Source organism: Talaromyces proteolyticus (genome assembly GCF_021365285.1).
Source record: "Talaromyces proteolyticus strain PMI_201 chromosome Unknown BGW36scaffold_2, whole genome shotgun sequence".
Classification (NCBI taxonomy): Eukaryota; Fungi; Ascomycota; class Eurotiomycetes; order Eurotiales; family Trichocomaceae; genus Talaromyces; species Talaromyces proteolyticus.
Window position 1 is genome coordinate 1,527,021 of NW_025764278.1, and position 13,440 is coordinate 1,540,460.

The window sequence follows — 13,440 nt, forward strand, 5'->3', positions numbered from 1 at the left end:
CATCGTCATCAGGCAATGATTCTTCCACCTCTTCTATATGTGGTAATTCGTCCACATATACTTCCTCATCGGGCTCAACATGACTACTTTTATGTCCCAGAGACTGTCTCAGCACCCTTGAGACCGTCGGAACTGCTAGTCCCATTTTATAAACATGTAGTTGAACAACTTTATATGTGATGGGAATGAATGGTGTTGAGATTGTGTAATTCAATAGCTCATCAACATTCGACCTTGTCTGACTTGGATAACTCTAAGTGATCCAATCAAGTGGTAGTCATTCCATTAAATATAGCTGCTACCCGCGGGACTGATTGCATCAGCATCAATTGCTTATCGGGTGGCTATCTTCTGGTCGGTTTATATTGCCTTTCGATATTTATAACTTTTCTATAAATACGTCCTAATTTAGGCCTACCCCGTTATCTAGCTAGATCAGCTACATCTTCTAATAGTGATATATTGGAAGAAAGTGGCGGAAAAGTAAGAGAGGAGCGATGCTCAGCAGATAATAAAGATGAAATATGTGGAATTTTCACGAACTGGGGACCACATGCATGTGTCATTGTGCTACTTCCGTTTGGGTCATTTATGAAAGATATCAAGGGGAAATGGTTTCTCTCGCCGAGTCCCATTGCCTCCGTAGAACTTCGAACATTTTCAATAAGATTAAGGATGTACAGAGAAAATAAAGAGGAAAATGAAAGAGAAAACTTGAACGGTATCATCTCACCACTGCTCTCTAGGGTGCTGATAGAATTTCCGCCGGTATATATTCCGAAACTTGCTCCGGAGTCCTAACGCGAGGCTCCGCCTTGTCCAACTTTTTCATTTCTCCCCAATTAAACTTCCTGAGTTATCAGGCGAACGTTGAATTCAATTCTTTAACATTCCCGCCCGTTTGGTCACCGTGGTATGGACTGACTTCCGACCTTTGTGCCGGATAGTTTGGGCAGTTTTCCTTTTATTTTGATATTTCCTCCAAAATAGCTATTGGTGTATGATAATTGAGTCAAAGGACGACATCTGGAATTTATTTTGTCTCTGATCCAGTAGCACTATGCCAACACCGGTATGAGATTTGACAAAAAATATCTGCCTACGCTAATTTTTAACAGTGGAGATCTTTTATGATTTGGACGCTGGTAGTACTGTTGGTAACCAGGTCCAAGGCAAAAACCCAAGACATTCCCAGCATTTACGGACCCATCCAACAACTAGGCTCCGAGTCCACAGTCGACGCAGGCAAATACTTCAAGCGGAAGCCATCGGACTTTGTTCACCCAGGAATTTGGCATTCACACGATGACCTCGAACGCATACGCAATGGTGTTTTGAAAAATAAGGAGCCTTGGGCTTCCGCGTACAAAGAGTTCAGCGCCGACTTCTATTCTCAAGCAAACTACACCATTCAAGGACCCGTAGCGTATCTCTCTCGCGGCGCGGTGAACAACTATACAACATTTACGAACGATGTCCGCGCTGCTTGGCAGAATGCTTTGATGTGGTATATTACCAAAGACCGGGCTCATTGGCAGCTCACATCCGACATTCTGAATGGATGGGGTTCCACGCTGACGGATATTGTCGGCATTGATAGATCGTTACTGATCGGCCTCGAAGGAGATCTTTTCGTGAATGCTGCTGAGATCATGCGCTGGGAGGGCAATTGGACCGAGTCAGGTGCCTCATGGACTGGTGGTTCGGGGTTTAGTAACCAACTATACTGGCTCTTCTCTCGTCAGTCGGCCGTAATTGGTCAGGCTAACTATGGAATGGTTAGTATCAAGTCGCTGCTGAGTTTTGCAGTTTACCTTGATGACGTTGATTTATATAACTATGCCATCAATGCCTATATTAACGGCCGATGCGCTGGTGTATTCTCGCTATATGAGCCGAGTACCGGCCAAAGTTCTGAGTCGGGACGAGATCAGTGTAATTTTCTTACCTCTTATACACCTACAGTCTTATGAATTAACTTTCAAAACAGCACATGCAACTTCGGGAATCGGATGGACTGTCCTCGCGGCCAAAACGGCTCAGACCCAAGGCTCAGATCTATTCAGCTTGGGAAATAACCTCTTATTGAAAGGAGCTGAGTACACGGCTAAGTATAACCTAAATTACACTGTCGATTACGACCCTGATTGGTATCGATGCGAGGCCGTGTTAGTCAATGGTCCATGGGCAAATATATCGGAAGAAGATCGAGGTGTCACTAACCAGAGGCCCATTTGGGACATGATATACTATGAGTATGTTGTCAAAAGGGGCATCCATGCACCGTATACTACCGAGGCAGTCACGAAAGAAGGCTTCGAGGGACGGGTCTATAAGAATGTGGATGACTTGCCTAGCTGGGGGTCACTGGTGTTCGCTTACTAGGGGGGCTAGGAAAGCTTAACAAATGAAAGAACTGTTTTCTAGGAAAGAAAAGAAAAGAAAAGAACATTTACCGAAATTAATGGAGTCTAAATAACAACAAGACAGCTATTATCTTCATCAAAATCCTCCATATAAATTTGTCCGTTTAATTTAGAGATATGATATAGGCCGTGTAAAACGAGCTAACATTGACTGGGTCGTGTAGTTTCACAGAGCATCAACAATATGCAGATCTGGTAAATCGATAAGTTGGATTTCAAGAATTCGCGACTGTGATATTTGTCAGCCCCGTAAGGAAGCAAAAGAATTCCGAAAATCTTCTCATATGTGGAGAAAATACCCACACTGCTTGTATGCCGGGCTAATTACCGGCAAGCGCGAGTTGCTAGAAACTGGGGGTATATTCTTGAAGGGAACGTCCCCATGCTTGTAAACCCTTTCTAGGTCCACAAACTACCAGACTTTGATCTATTTTTTTATGCCGTTCAAGATGCATCCCCTCCGGTTAATTATTATGCAATCGAAATTTGTCTGGCTAGCATATTATTTTCTGTTTACTATCGCTCATGCTGCAGTATCTGCAGATCCATACAACTATCGCAACATCAACAGGACTTATTCGCCTCAAAAAGAAACCAATATCACAACGCTTCAAGCCTTTGTCAAATCACGATCCGATCTTAGCATCTTAGCCACTGAACTAGAGAAGTGCGGTGGTTTCGTAGAGGCATTCGACACGACTCCGACGTGGAAATTCACCTTTTTTGCCCCAAACAATAACGCATTCAATAATACAGGGGAATATTTCACGACGAAAGAGGTAACCCCGTAAGTAAATTATGAGTCCTTGGTGTGATAAAGGCAACTTGCTTATCAATATGAAGAAAGGGCAAGTGGTGGATTGGAAATACAATCATCAATCATTACGTCCCAAATACGATATTGAAAACATCCGCGTTTAGTGAAGAATACCAGCGGTTTCAGGTATGATATAAACAGTGCCATTCTCTTTCAAGTGACTTAATAATACTGATTGTGATGAGACGGCCTCATTTCTGTATGTTGGAGCGCAGGTGGTTGGCACAAACAAAACCCTAACTCTTAACAACGTCGCCAACGTGGTTGAGGGTGACTTGGAAATTACCGAGGTGAGCAAAATCCCAATTATGAAATATGACTAGAATGGTTGTAACTAACATTCCTTTTACTGACAGGGGGTGGTTCATATTATTGACAAAATTTTAGATCCGTCTGCGCAGATTTACGAAAGTGATTCGGCAAAGATCTCACAGGCTTTTATTCCTGGAAGTTGTTCGAATCTAAATTTGCCATATTGCTGAAGAGCATAGAACCATGCAACTAGGAATAGCTTTGCATTCTTAATTGATTGTGAAATATGGCCGATGAACAGAGGAAAAGACTATATTGCTCTATTATTTTAGAATTAGTATCGATCGATGAGCAAACCATATTAATTGCGAAGACACACCAGTGCTATTTTTTAGTCTGTAGTTAAATGACCGCTTCATAATATCACAATACGCTAGCATTGTTTTTCATTTATCATTTAGATTTTATTCCAGTGCAAGTTGACATCCCGGGTACATAAAGTATCTAAAGATCACTGTTTCAACAACCCTTCTTGCAATGTTCCAGTTTCAATGTTGGGCACATGTATTTTAATGTCCAAGTTTGAACACCAAAGTCTGGTAGCTTTCCACTGTTGTACTAATACTATTTATTCTCCCCCAGTTATGTCCTGACCAAAGCTCCTTTACATTGACGTTTCCTTGGATATCGAACCCTAGTTGATTAAATGAGATGCTTGCATGCTGCGGATAGCTCTTTTCGTTGAAAACAAGAACTATGTATCCACCTTCAATTTCGCCCACCCAGACCTGTAAGGAGTTCTCGATGCTAGCCCCTTGCATGTAGTGAACAGCTAAACCGAGAGGATCCTGATTGATAGCGATAATGTCTGCATTGGTCAAAATAGCCGCACTTGCACTAGGCAAGGTCTCCAAGTTTGTGCCGATGATAAGAGGAGATTTTAGTGCTGCCCAAAATGCGAAATGTGTCTGCTGTTGATACAGAGTCATATTGCCATTGCCGATTTGGAGCATATCCATGTACGCCCAATGACCAGGAGTCTGATACTGGCTGATTTCGCGCATTTTCCGCATCATTGTCGTAACCGAGCATCCTGCATATCCAGTATCTAAACAATAGGCTGTCTTACAAGCACATCCTGTTTCGTTGATGAATTTGTCTGTGATATCTCCACCGATCCGATAAGAATGGCCTATATCTGAAAGATTTCAGTTAATTTCATTCATCGGGTATCAATTAACATACCACCTCCCCAGTGCCATGGAAATTGGTATCCCCACTCACATACCTCGTAAGCAATATCCCTGCCGGATAGTAGCAGAGCATCTTTCATATCTACTACTAGTTAGTGAATCTAGAATTATACAATTGTTTTAATAATCCTACCTCCAAATCGGATCTGTGGACTATCAACCATTGCCGCGAAACCACCACAATTGTCATACTTCCAATAATCGACCCCCCACTCAGCTAACGTTTGGGCGTCTCGTTTCTCATACCCCGAACTACCCGGGTGAAATTCACATGTATACACACCACTGTCACCGTATAGGCCGAGCTTAAGCCCGTTTGCGTGAATGTAATGGGCTAGTGCCCCGATTCCATTTGGAAATGTGGTCTCGTTAGCCTGCAAATACCCATCCACCGTTCTGGAGTACGCAGACCAGCCATCATCGAGGTTAACGTATTCATACCCAGCCTGGGTCAACCCAAGGTCATGGAATAGCTGGACGGTTCTTTCGATGGAGGAAGAATTGAAATTTGTTCCAAAAGCATTCCATCTAAACATCGGTTATTAATTTAGTGGGGCTTTGGTGTTTTCCTCCTGGCTTGGAGTACTTACGAACTCCATCCCATCAAAGGGGTCTTTGCTAATTCACTAGATAAGGCCTGCGAAGAGCTCATGTGTAAGAGCACTGTAATAGCAGATATTGCGTTTACTTTCTTTTGAAGCAACATTTTCCATATATGATAGCAAGGATAATATGTGGTAGGGCTGCATCATGCTATCCCCGTAGTACTGAAGAATGAAGTTTTATGTTGTTTATCGGAACTACACCGATATTTAACCCGATATACTTGCAGGAGGGTCGAAATACCGGGATTGCGGGGGTTGTTGCAAAGACCCGGAATTAGTGGACGATTGGAATATACGGAGAGACGTCCGGTTTATGTATTTTGAGGAATTGAATGCTCGAAAACATTTCTTAGTGTCACGATGCCACGACTTGAGGTCCCTAGCAATACAAGAAAAAATTGCACGTTAGAAGTGTAATAGCTGGAACAATCCGCACGACAACGATCTTATTTAGCCTAACGTGTGAATTTTCAAGATGTGCAATATCTATCCCAATATTTTCCCGTCACAATAGATATTTCATATGGCGTTTCGGAGGTATGAAGCTCAGAAATCGAAGCCGGAGTTGGCTCCGGTCATTGTACCGTTAACAACGGATCCCGTAGGAATATTTCAGGTGATTGACTAAATTTCTTTTCACGACTCACTGACGGTCATTTGAATTTTAGTCTTCAAAATTTCGTAGTTTGGAAATTCTTATCAATTGGTAAGTTGATGGACGTCATAAAAGTGTTAGGTTTAAGGATTTTATACGCAAATCGCTACATTCTAGATTATTCCCTTTCTCAACCATTTCAAATAAATACAAACCAGCACATAAGACAAATGTTCTTCACGTCGTAATAGTCACAACCTTTCCCCGATATGGATTATCTTCCCTCCATCCCCTTCGTACAGAATTCTCAAACAACCAGGCGCCGACATCGTTCCTTGCGATAACGTATCCGACTCTCGGCTTCTCTTCTGGCCCGACCTTGATCTTTCCCAATCCATCGCCATCGCCATCAGTCAAGAAACTCGGTCGAACAATAATATAGTCTCCTATTCCTCGCTGAGATTTCTCCATAGCCATGTCCTCGAGAATGAGATCCTCCATTACTTTCTTGTCCTCGTGCGGCACCTTCAGCATCCACTTATACATGGGCATCATGAGAATCGGCAAGTCGCGTTTCTGACTGATTCCAGTTGTGCTGAGAACAGCCAGAAGAGGCTTTTCATTGTCTTTGCTATTTTCATCTCGCTTTAATGAGCGGGCAGCTTGGAGGATGTTCCTCATAGCATCCTGGCACACAGTGGGATTATCCAAAGTGGGCTTCAGAGCGCTTTCAAAGATGAGCTTCCCGCCAATGCCACAAATTATGATATCGACAGGAACATCGTTGTATAACAGAGCCTGGCGGACGAGATCTATTTCTGTGACACTGCCTTCAGTGATACTAAGGTTATTCGCGATAGCAGAGTCATATACACCGCGTTCAGTGAGAAGGTCTTTGAGTTTGTTGGGGTTGCGGGCCACTAAATTGAAAGGTCAAATCGTTAATCACCATAAATAAAGCTGCAGTCAATGTATTTACTTACAAGCATTGCAATGATATCCATTTTCAAGTGCTAACTTGAGGCAAGCGATAACGCAACCCCCTGTAGCCCCGAAGAAGGCAAGAGTAGGAAGATTGTTGTGCATTTGTAAGAGTTGAATCGCGATATTGTGTGAAGATTAGAGTTTGAGGTTGTTATTTGACTTCAGTGGCGTTGGATGAATTGATACAAAATTCCGTCAACCTAGGACATCTGGAGGTTTTATAGACTTATTCATTGGAATTGAATCTGCCTTCGGCGTGTTTACATCTATTCTCCCGATGCCCCAAATGCATCGCGGGATTATAAACCGAGCAAGGCTAGGCTGGGATATTTAGGGCTACGCCCATACTATCACGGATCCATTATTTTCAAGCTTTAAAAAACTAGAAAGAATTGTCCCGTGCTCCGCGTCTTCGGGGAGCTTCAGCCTTGCGGACGGATTAATAACAATAAAGTGTGGGTCCTAACAACTTCGGGCTGCAAGCTGCGCCGAATGAGTATCTTTAGGGTTTAGCATCTACTCCAAGTCGTTTACCTGGGATCAGAGACGCAAGGCGTAAGCACTAGTCTAGCTGCTTAAGACCCCATGTTAGCTTTATTTAAGGTTATAGTTGAGCCTTGAAAAAGATACTAATTGGGGTATCAATTGAACATGAAACTAAGATAAACGTTCATACCTAGGGTCAAAAATAGATAGATCGTGTTGAAGATGAAGGAAAAACAATTAAAATAATGTCGAAAAAGGAAAAGAAGATGAAATATTAATATAAATTGCATTCATTGTTGGCTTTTATTTTCATCATAATACAATAAATGAATTTAGCACTAAGGTTTTTCGTCACATATCAAAGTACACTATATACATCTATTACAACTAAACGCTACATATGTATGTGTAGGCTATTCAAGACTCAGACAGTGACACCAGTCAAACCAAGATTATGGAAAAAGCTTATCAGATCCTGTGCAATATTGATTTCTTTAATCAACCCCGTGCATTGATCTAGGATGAGGAAGTCGGTGCCGTTGTACGTGACTGGAGTGCCTTGCTTCAAAGTCCTGACAATGATTCCATTAGCTGAATCCGAGAAAGATCAGGAAAATGAGTCTCACGTTGGCACGATTGTGAAGTTTGCACCCACAACCGCTTCCAATTTCCAGCGCACCGCAATCTGGTTTTCGTAGCCTGTCCACGCATGTACCTTGAATTCGTATTTGTCCCACCCAGTCCGGGAGCTCTTAACAAATGCACCAAACTCGTCTGCGGTCCCGATTTCAATTAATCGACTACCGTTTGAAGTTGGGAAACGATCACCATGGAAAGAAAGTACAGGTGCGAATGTCGAGTTGACTCGCGACACGTCGCCATTCCAGATGCTCAGATAGTTGTTCAAAACATTCTCAAGCTTTTTCTGGTTTCCATCGTTCGCATTTGGGATGTTAGAAGCCATGGCTGGATTGATAAGCGAACAGATACTTGCAGTAAGACTGAGGACGGAAATCAAAGGGAAAAGCATGAGGAAAGTTTGAGGTAGATCAATTGATGGCTTTTTGTTCCAGTCTAAGGAATGAAAGAAATCTAATGAATAACTACATTAACATCTAGTGATTAATATTATATTTATACCTATTTCTATCAGCCCTTTTGAACAACCTTCCGGCAGTAGCAATTTGGTCTACAAACATAGAATTATTGGCGGTCTGCAACGGGCGCGGTATGCAGCCAAGTCGGGGTTAGCCTCACCCCACACTCATTTGGGGGCGAATTAACAGCCTTAAGCCGCGATGACGGGAACGCAACCCTTGCTTCTTTTATTCTCGTTCTCAAAGTCCCCACGTGGTTTATATGAGGATCACACGTTATTCGAAATACGGTGCATACATTCCATAGTGCAGGGGATAGCATTCCGATCCTCGAGTCATGGTAGGCATCAGGCGGTCCAAGGCGTGCTTGACCTGCATTAAACGGAAGAAAGGCGTAAGCGACCCGGTACCCTCCACCGGCAGCATGGAACGATTTTTCTTCAACGTATATCTAATCAGGCTGTTTGAACACAGTGCGATAAACAAGTACCTTCATGCGGACAGTGTCGAAAAGCTTGCATCCCCTGTCAGGGCTATAGTAAACCACGTGTTTTCATCAATAGCTTTGCGCAGGATGGCATAAGACATGAACAAGATGCGGCCTCCCAGAAGGATTGTCTGCATGTAGATTTCTCGAACAAAATAGCGCGTTCGGCGCATGAGACTAAAATTTTAGAGCAATTCTGGCAATCCTATTTCCCAAACGGGGAAGCGCTCCCAATAGACGTTGCTCATAGCGTCCTTGGAGGATTGATGCAGAATATTCAGGACTTGTATGGTACTGAGATTGTTCTTAGAAAGGTCATTCTTGCTTTGTCACTATCCACGCTTGCTCGGCAAGATGCTTCGCTTGCCTGGATGAAAGAAGAGGGCCGAAGACTTTATGGCGACGCGATGCAAGGAGCGGTAGTGACGCTGCGAGTCCCACAGAAACGACAGGAAAATGGACTTCTAGCCGCCGTACAGCTGTTTAGCTTGTTCGAGGTATTCCAGATCCCATGAACATCAAGCTATACAAGAATCAAGTGACCTTGATGTGCTAATGCTTTTCAAAAGGCTGTATATGGCGATGACGGCGAAAATGACATAACTCAGGCCAAGAGCTGGCTGACACATTGCTTCGGCAATGTGGCATTGATCGTGCAGAGAGGCCCATTAGCCTTTACAACAGGGTCCTCTCATAGGCTTTTCGTTGATGGGAGATTGCATTTGGTATACAGAACTAAGGCCCCGATGATCAATGGTGTCGCTAACGAAACATATTCCAGACTATCACTGCACTCAAGGCAAGAAAAAAGTCTTTCCTCAGCGAAGTGGCTTGGAAAACTATCCCATGGAGTGTCGCAAAGAAGTATCCCAAAGATTTACTAGTTGACATTCTTGTCGACGTGCCATCTATGTTCGAAGCCATCGACGTGATGATGGTCTGTAAAGAGCCAACTCGAAAGGCGCAACTCTGCAAGCGTCTTCGTGACCACTATCTATCCCTTGAAAGAAGTTTAGTCCAATGGCACACAGATTTCTCTCCGGCATTGATCAATATCGATAATGAAACTCAAATCACCGAAGTTATTACGCCTCAGATGTTAGCTACAGCCCATCTTTCAACACTTTACTGGACTACATGCATCATAATATACGGGATGGTAGGAAGACTATTATTCCAGAATGATGATTATGATGTTCTCAAACAAAGATACATCGATCCTGGAATATTTTGTCGGAATATTCTTAAGATTGTACCCGTCTTCTTTGACCCTTCAACTGGAATATTCCGTGTTCATCTCGTGACATTCCCTATGACTGTTGTCATGATGCACCTTGCCACGCTTCCCTCGGAGCAAATGATGCAGGAAAAGGCCTTGCTCGCAAAATACTTGCAGAATCCGGCTTGTGTGACAATACGAAAATTTGTTGCCAGTCTTGAGCCACAAAGTTTTAGAGACGTACCACGTCTGAATACCTCTTTATCATAGAATAGTTGTTCTGCTACTTTTTATTTGCCAATATTCCCATGGGCCGCGCCAATATAAGAGCGACCATGGAAATACCATGGTGCGTGCGTCAAAATATGGCTGGTTAGAGACGGTATACACCGATTTACTTGGTCTGCCACGCTAGGAACGAAATGTCGAACAATGCGGAGCAAGGCGAGCGTGCCTGCACGACCAGAGAAAAACTCGTTGTCGTCGTTAGGGCAATACCGAAAGTCAATTTCCACGGCTTTCACTAGCTTCAATACCGACGATTCTTCCCCTGTTACCGCTGCTTTTACGATATTCCATGCAAGGTATTCGTTCATAATGCCCCATCCCCTCAAGCCCTGAGCGTGGGTTAGGTCACCGGAACCTGAATCTAGGTAAGCAAGGCACCACTCTCGAGGTGACCTTTTATCAATATTTAGATCTGGATGAGTTTCAGATAACCAAAGAAATAGATATGCCAGAGAAGTTGGTCCTGAAAACAGTCCATTCGATCCACTCTGATTCGCGGCAGTTCCTGGTCGCTGAGGGGGTGAGATTTTAATGAGCCGAAGTAGTGATGATATTAACTGCTGGCGAACATCAGACACTCCTCGAAGAGGATCCTTGCTGTTTGGTATATTTCGAGACCTAGATATAGTGCCCATCGTTTCACCAGATGCCTAATCACAAATATCAAACAGTCTGCGATTCCTCATTTATCAATTTATTTATTGTTACTTCTGCTCTGCGAATGTTCAAATGTTTATGTCCATATGACGTAATTTTTCGGCAGCCTATCAACACAAGTACTGAGATACACTCATATACACACTTCAAATGCTGTACCAAGTTATTTTCATATCAGTAACAACAGCATAACTAATCGGCTAACAGCAAAAGTGATTTCGGTATCGTAACCATGCCATTATGTTCATTAGTCATTATTTTTAAGATCAGTTGGTCTCAGCAACGATTTGCTTTTTTAATTTATCGAGAATTTAGAGGACGAGGTTGTGCAGGGCGTGGGCTAAAAGCTTAGTAGTGAGAAATTGCACCCGATATACAGAATTCCGGTTCTCCGATTGACGCTTGACCGCAGGCACTCAATGAACACAAAAACAGCGCACGCACTAAGATTCAGCCGCTCCGAGGGAAAGTCACGTGGCGCGTCCCAGAAGCACACTAGTGCGAACCTTATTCGGGTGAAAATTACGGGGCATGTCTGTATATGGCACTCCGCAGCCTGCCTGATTTAATAGCAAACCTCCAGCATGGCGCGCAGTAAACAGACGGCTAGAAGAACCCTTGGGGGAAAACCTCCAAGACGTATCGTGCCGCAGTTCTTTCGCTTTGATGATCATACTGGACGACCGTACACCACCGTGACCAATAACAGCCTGCCCAACAAGGCAATTTGCAAATTGAGCCTCCATCTTTACTGTTTGCAAGACCTAGATTGCAGCCCAGATGCCATGGGAAAGTGCTTTTTGTCCAGCAGGGATATATGTAACGCCGGGAATATGCGTAATTACTGGCCTCGCGTAGATGTTTACTCGCCGCTTTCCAGCATTGAAGAATGTATGCAACATCATCTACGTGAGAAGGCCTTTCGTCGGAAGGCTGTCGAAGATTTACATAAGAGTGCTGCTTCTACCGCTGCTGCAGAAGCAGCAGCAGCTGGTGGCGATGAAGTTGACGTGGCCGAAGCTGCAGAAGAAGCAGTGCTAAAACTACGAGGAAAGGAACCTCTACCACATATTGTGCCAGCTTGGTGTTGTTCACCTGCATTCTGGAAAAGCACGTGGTATTCCTCTGCAAACGAAATGAGATATCGGAGTTTCATACTTGTGGTCCCAGAGGGCTGCAAATCATGGGACGACGTCGTGCAACAGGGACTCTACTTTGTATACTTCGATCAGCAGGTGACTCCCGAAATGGAGACAGACATGTGGGACGAGCCAGAAGATGAAGGGGACAGTATGCTTGGAGAGGGTGACGAATGGATCTGGGTAGAGAAGGTTCACAATGGCCCTCCCGTCAAGATCTTGCGTGTATCTGTCGAAGATCGTCAAGACTATGACCCAGTCAATTCTAAGAATAATAATTTTGATGGGACACTCCAGAACATGTGGTATGAATTGTTCCGGTCCTTGAATGATTGTACGTACCGTCGTCCTTGCTGCGACGGATGTGACAATGACGAGGAAGTTCATGAATGCGAACTTGAATTGTGGGTTCTTTCTTTGCTGCCATTGATCTATGTTCAAAGCTGCCAAACTAATACCTTGTTTCTAGAAATGAACATTACTTTGATGAAGATGGGCAGTGTATAGCCTGTAGACGCTTTCTAGAGCATCGACGTCGAAGCAAAAGGTTGTCTAAGAAACGCAGAGCTGAAGAGAGTGAAGATTTAACAAGGAGAAATTAAACCCGAAACATTGGATCTCCATAAAAAAAAAACGAGTATTCTAATTTGAAATTTATCCTGGAAGACATTCATGGATTTCTACGGCAGATGTGCGTGAGCCGACGTCAGGTATACCTATCTCACTGCAGATGATAGTACTTACTCGGAAATCTACCGATGCCTTCAAACGAAACTACTTTACTATTCAATACTTGTTTCCTAAAAAGAACCAGCGAGCCTTAACAGACTAACTATTTCTTGATGTTTTTCCCCCAGTCACGAAGCAGCGCTACCAATGGCTTCCCCACATCATTGCTCAAGCATCTGTTCCCCCAAAAGAAATTCCATCAATCGCAGAGCTCGATGCTTGTGCCTTGCATAAAACAACATTTACTTCCCCGCACCAGTTTTCAAAATGTTGACGTATATGTGCAAATGGCGGAGGAAATTCCTTAATCCCCGCACTGGCCATTGTCTATCTGGAGTATAAAAATGGGGGACGGCAGGGTGACCCGGAAGGGAATTGGTAGTATACCAATCTACCTAGCTTAATG

General features: G+C 43.5%; 8 protein-coding genes across 8 annotated transcripts; 4 read left to right on the plus strand and 4 right to left on the minus strand.

Moving 5' to 3' along the window:
• Positions 1–1,060: 1,060 nt before the first annotated feature.
• On the plus strand, positions 1,061–2,385 carry BGW36DRAFT_423155 (chondroitin AC/alginate lyase; the record flags this gene model as incomplete). The annotated part of the gene is made up of 3 exons (XM_046219795.1): positions 1,061–1,072; positions 1,119–1,935; positions 1,991–2,385. The coding sequence occupies 3 exons, from the start codon at positions 1,061–1,063 to the stop codon at positions 2,383–2,385; spliced, it is 1,224 nt and encodes a 407-aa protein (XP_046076618.1).
• Positions 2,386–2,874: 489 nt separating this feature from the next.
• On the plus strand, positions 2,875–3,930 carry BGW36DRAFT_369602 (uncharacterized protein; the record flags this gene model as incomplete). The annotated part of the gene is made up of 4 exons (XM_046215160.1): positions 2,875–3,213; positions 3,270–3,369; positions 3,429–3,533; positions 3,600–3,930. Coding segments are annotated over 4 exons (670 nt in total), but the record flags the coding sequence as incomplete, so codon positions are not given.
• A 134-nt stretch (positions 3,931–4,064) lies between these two features.
• Positions 4,065–5,454, minus strand: BGW36DRAFT_287831 (alpha-galactosidase/alpha-n-acetylgalactosaminidase; the record flags this gene model as incomplete). Its single annotated transcript, XM_046210534.1, has 4 exons — positions 4,065–4,693; positions 4,741–4,830; positions 4,882–5,276; positions 5,339–5,454. The coding sequence occupies 4 exons, from the start codon at positions 5,452–5,454 to the stop codon at positions 4,065–4,067; spliced, it is 1,230 nt and encodes a 409-aa protein (XP_046076620.1).
• Positions 5,455–6,145: 691 nt separating this feature from the next.
• Positions 6,146–7,097, minus strand: BGW36DRAFT_403960 (uncharacterized protein). The gene is made up of 2 exons (XM_046218913.1): positions 6,932–7,097; positions 6,146–6,868 (listed from the first exon to the last, which is right to left on the minus strand). Exons 1-2 carry the CDS (start codon positions 7,032–7,034, stop codon positions 6,186–6,188), a joined length of 786 nt encoding a protein of 261 aa, XP_046076621.1. The 5' UTR covers positions 7,035–7,097; the 3' UTR covers positions 6,146–6,185.
• A 745-nt stretch (positions 7,098–7,842) lies between these two features.
• BGW36DRAFT_423159 (uncharacterized protein) lies at positions 7,843–8,382 on the minus strand (the record flags this gene model as incomplete). The annotated part of the gene is made up of 2 exons (XM_046219796.1): positions 7,843–7,990; positions 8,045–8,382. The coding sequence occupies 2 exons, from the start codon at positions 8,380–8,382 to the stop codon at positions 7,843–7,845; spliced, it is 486 nt and encodes a 161-aa protein (XP_046076622.1).
• A 470-nt stretch (positions 8,383–8,852) lies between these two features.
• BGW36DRAFT_423160 (uncharacterized protein) lies at positions 8,853–10,491 on the plus strand (the record flags this gene model as incomplete). The annotated part of the gene is made up of 4 exons (XM_046219797.1): positions 8,853–8,960; positions 9,020–9,499; positions 9,572–9,727; positions 9,784–10,491. 4 exons carry the CDS (start codon positions 8,853–8,855, stop codon positions 10,489–10,491), a joined length of 1,452 nt encoding a protein of 483 aa, XP_046076623.1.
• Positions 10,492–10,511: 20 nt separating this feature from the next.
• On the minus strand, positions 10,512–11,144 carry BGW36DRAFT_355021 (uncharacterized protein; the record flags this gene model as incomplete). Its single annotated transcript, XM_046213594.1, has 1 exon — positions 10,512–11,144. The coding sequence occupies one exon, from the start codon at positions 11,142–11,144 to the stop codon at positions 10,512–10,514; it is 633 nt and encodes a 210-aa protein (XP_046076624.1).
• Positions 11,145–11,750: 606 nt separating this feature from the next.
• On the plus strand, positions 11,751–12,907 carry BGW36DRAFT_393891 (uncharacterized protein; the record flags this gene model as incomplete). The annotated part of the gene is made up of 3 exons (XM_046217857.1): positions 11,751–12,471; positions 12,544–12,709; positions 12,775–12,907. 3 exons carry the CDS (start codon positions 11,751–11,753, stop codon positions 12,905–12,907), a joined length of 1,020 nt encoding a protein of 339 aa, XP_046076625.1.
• Positions 12,908–13,440: the final 533 nt, after the last annotated feature.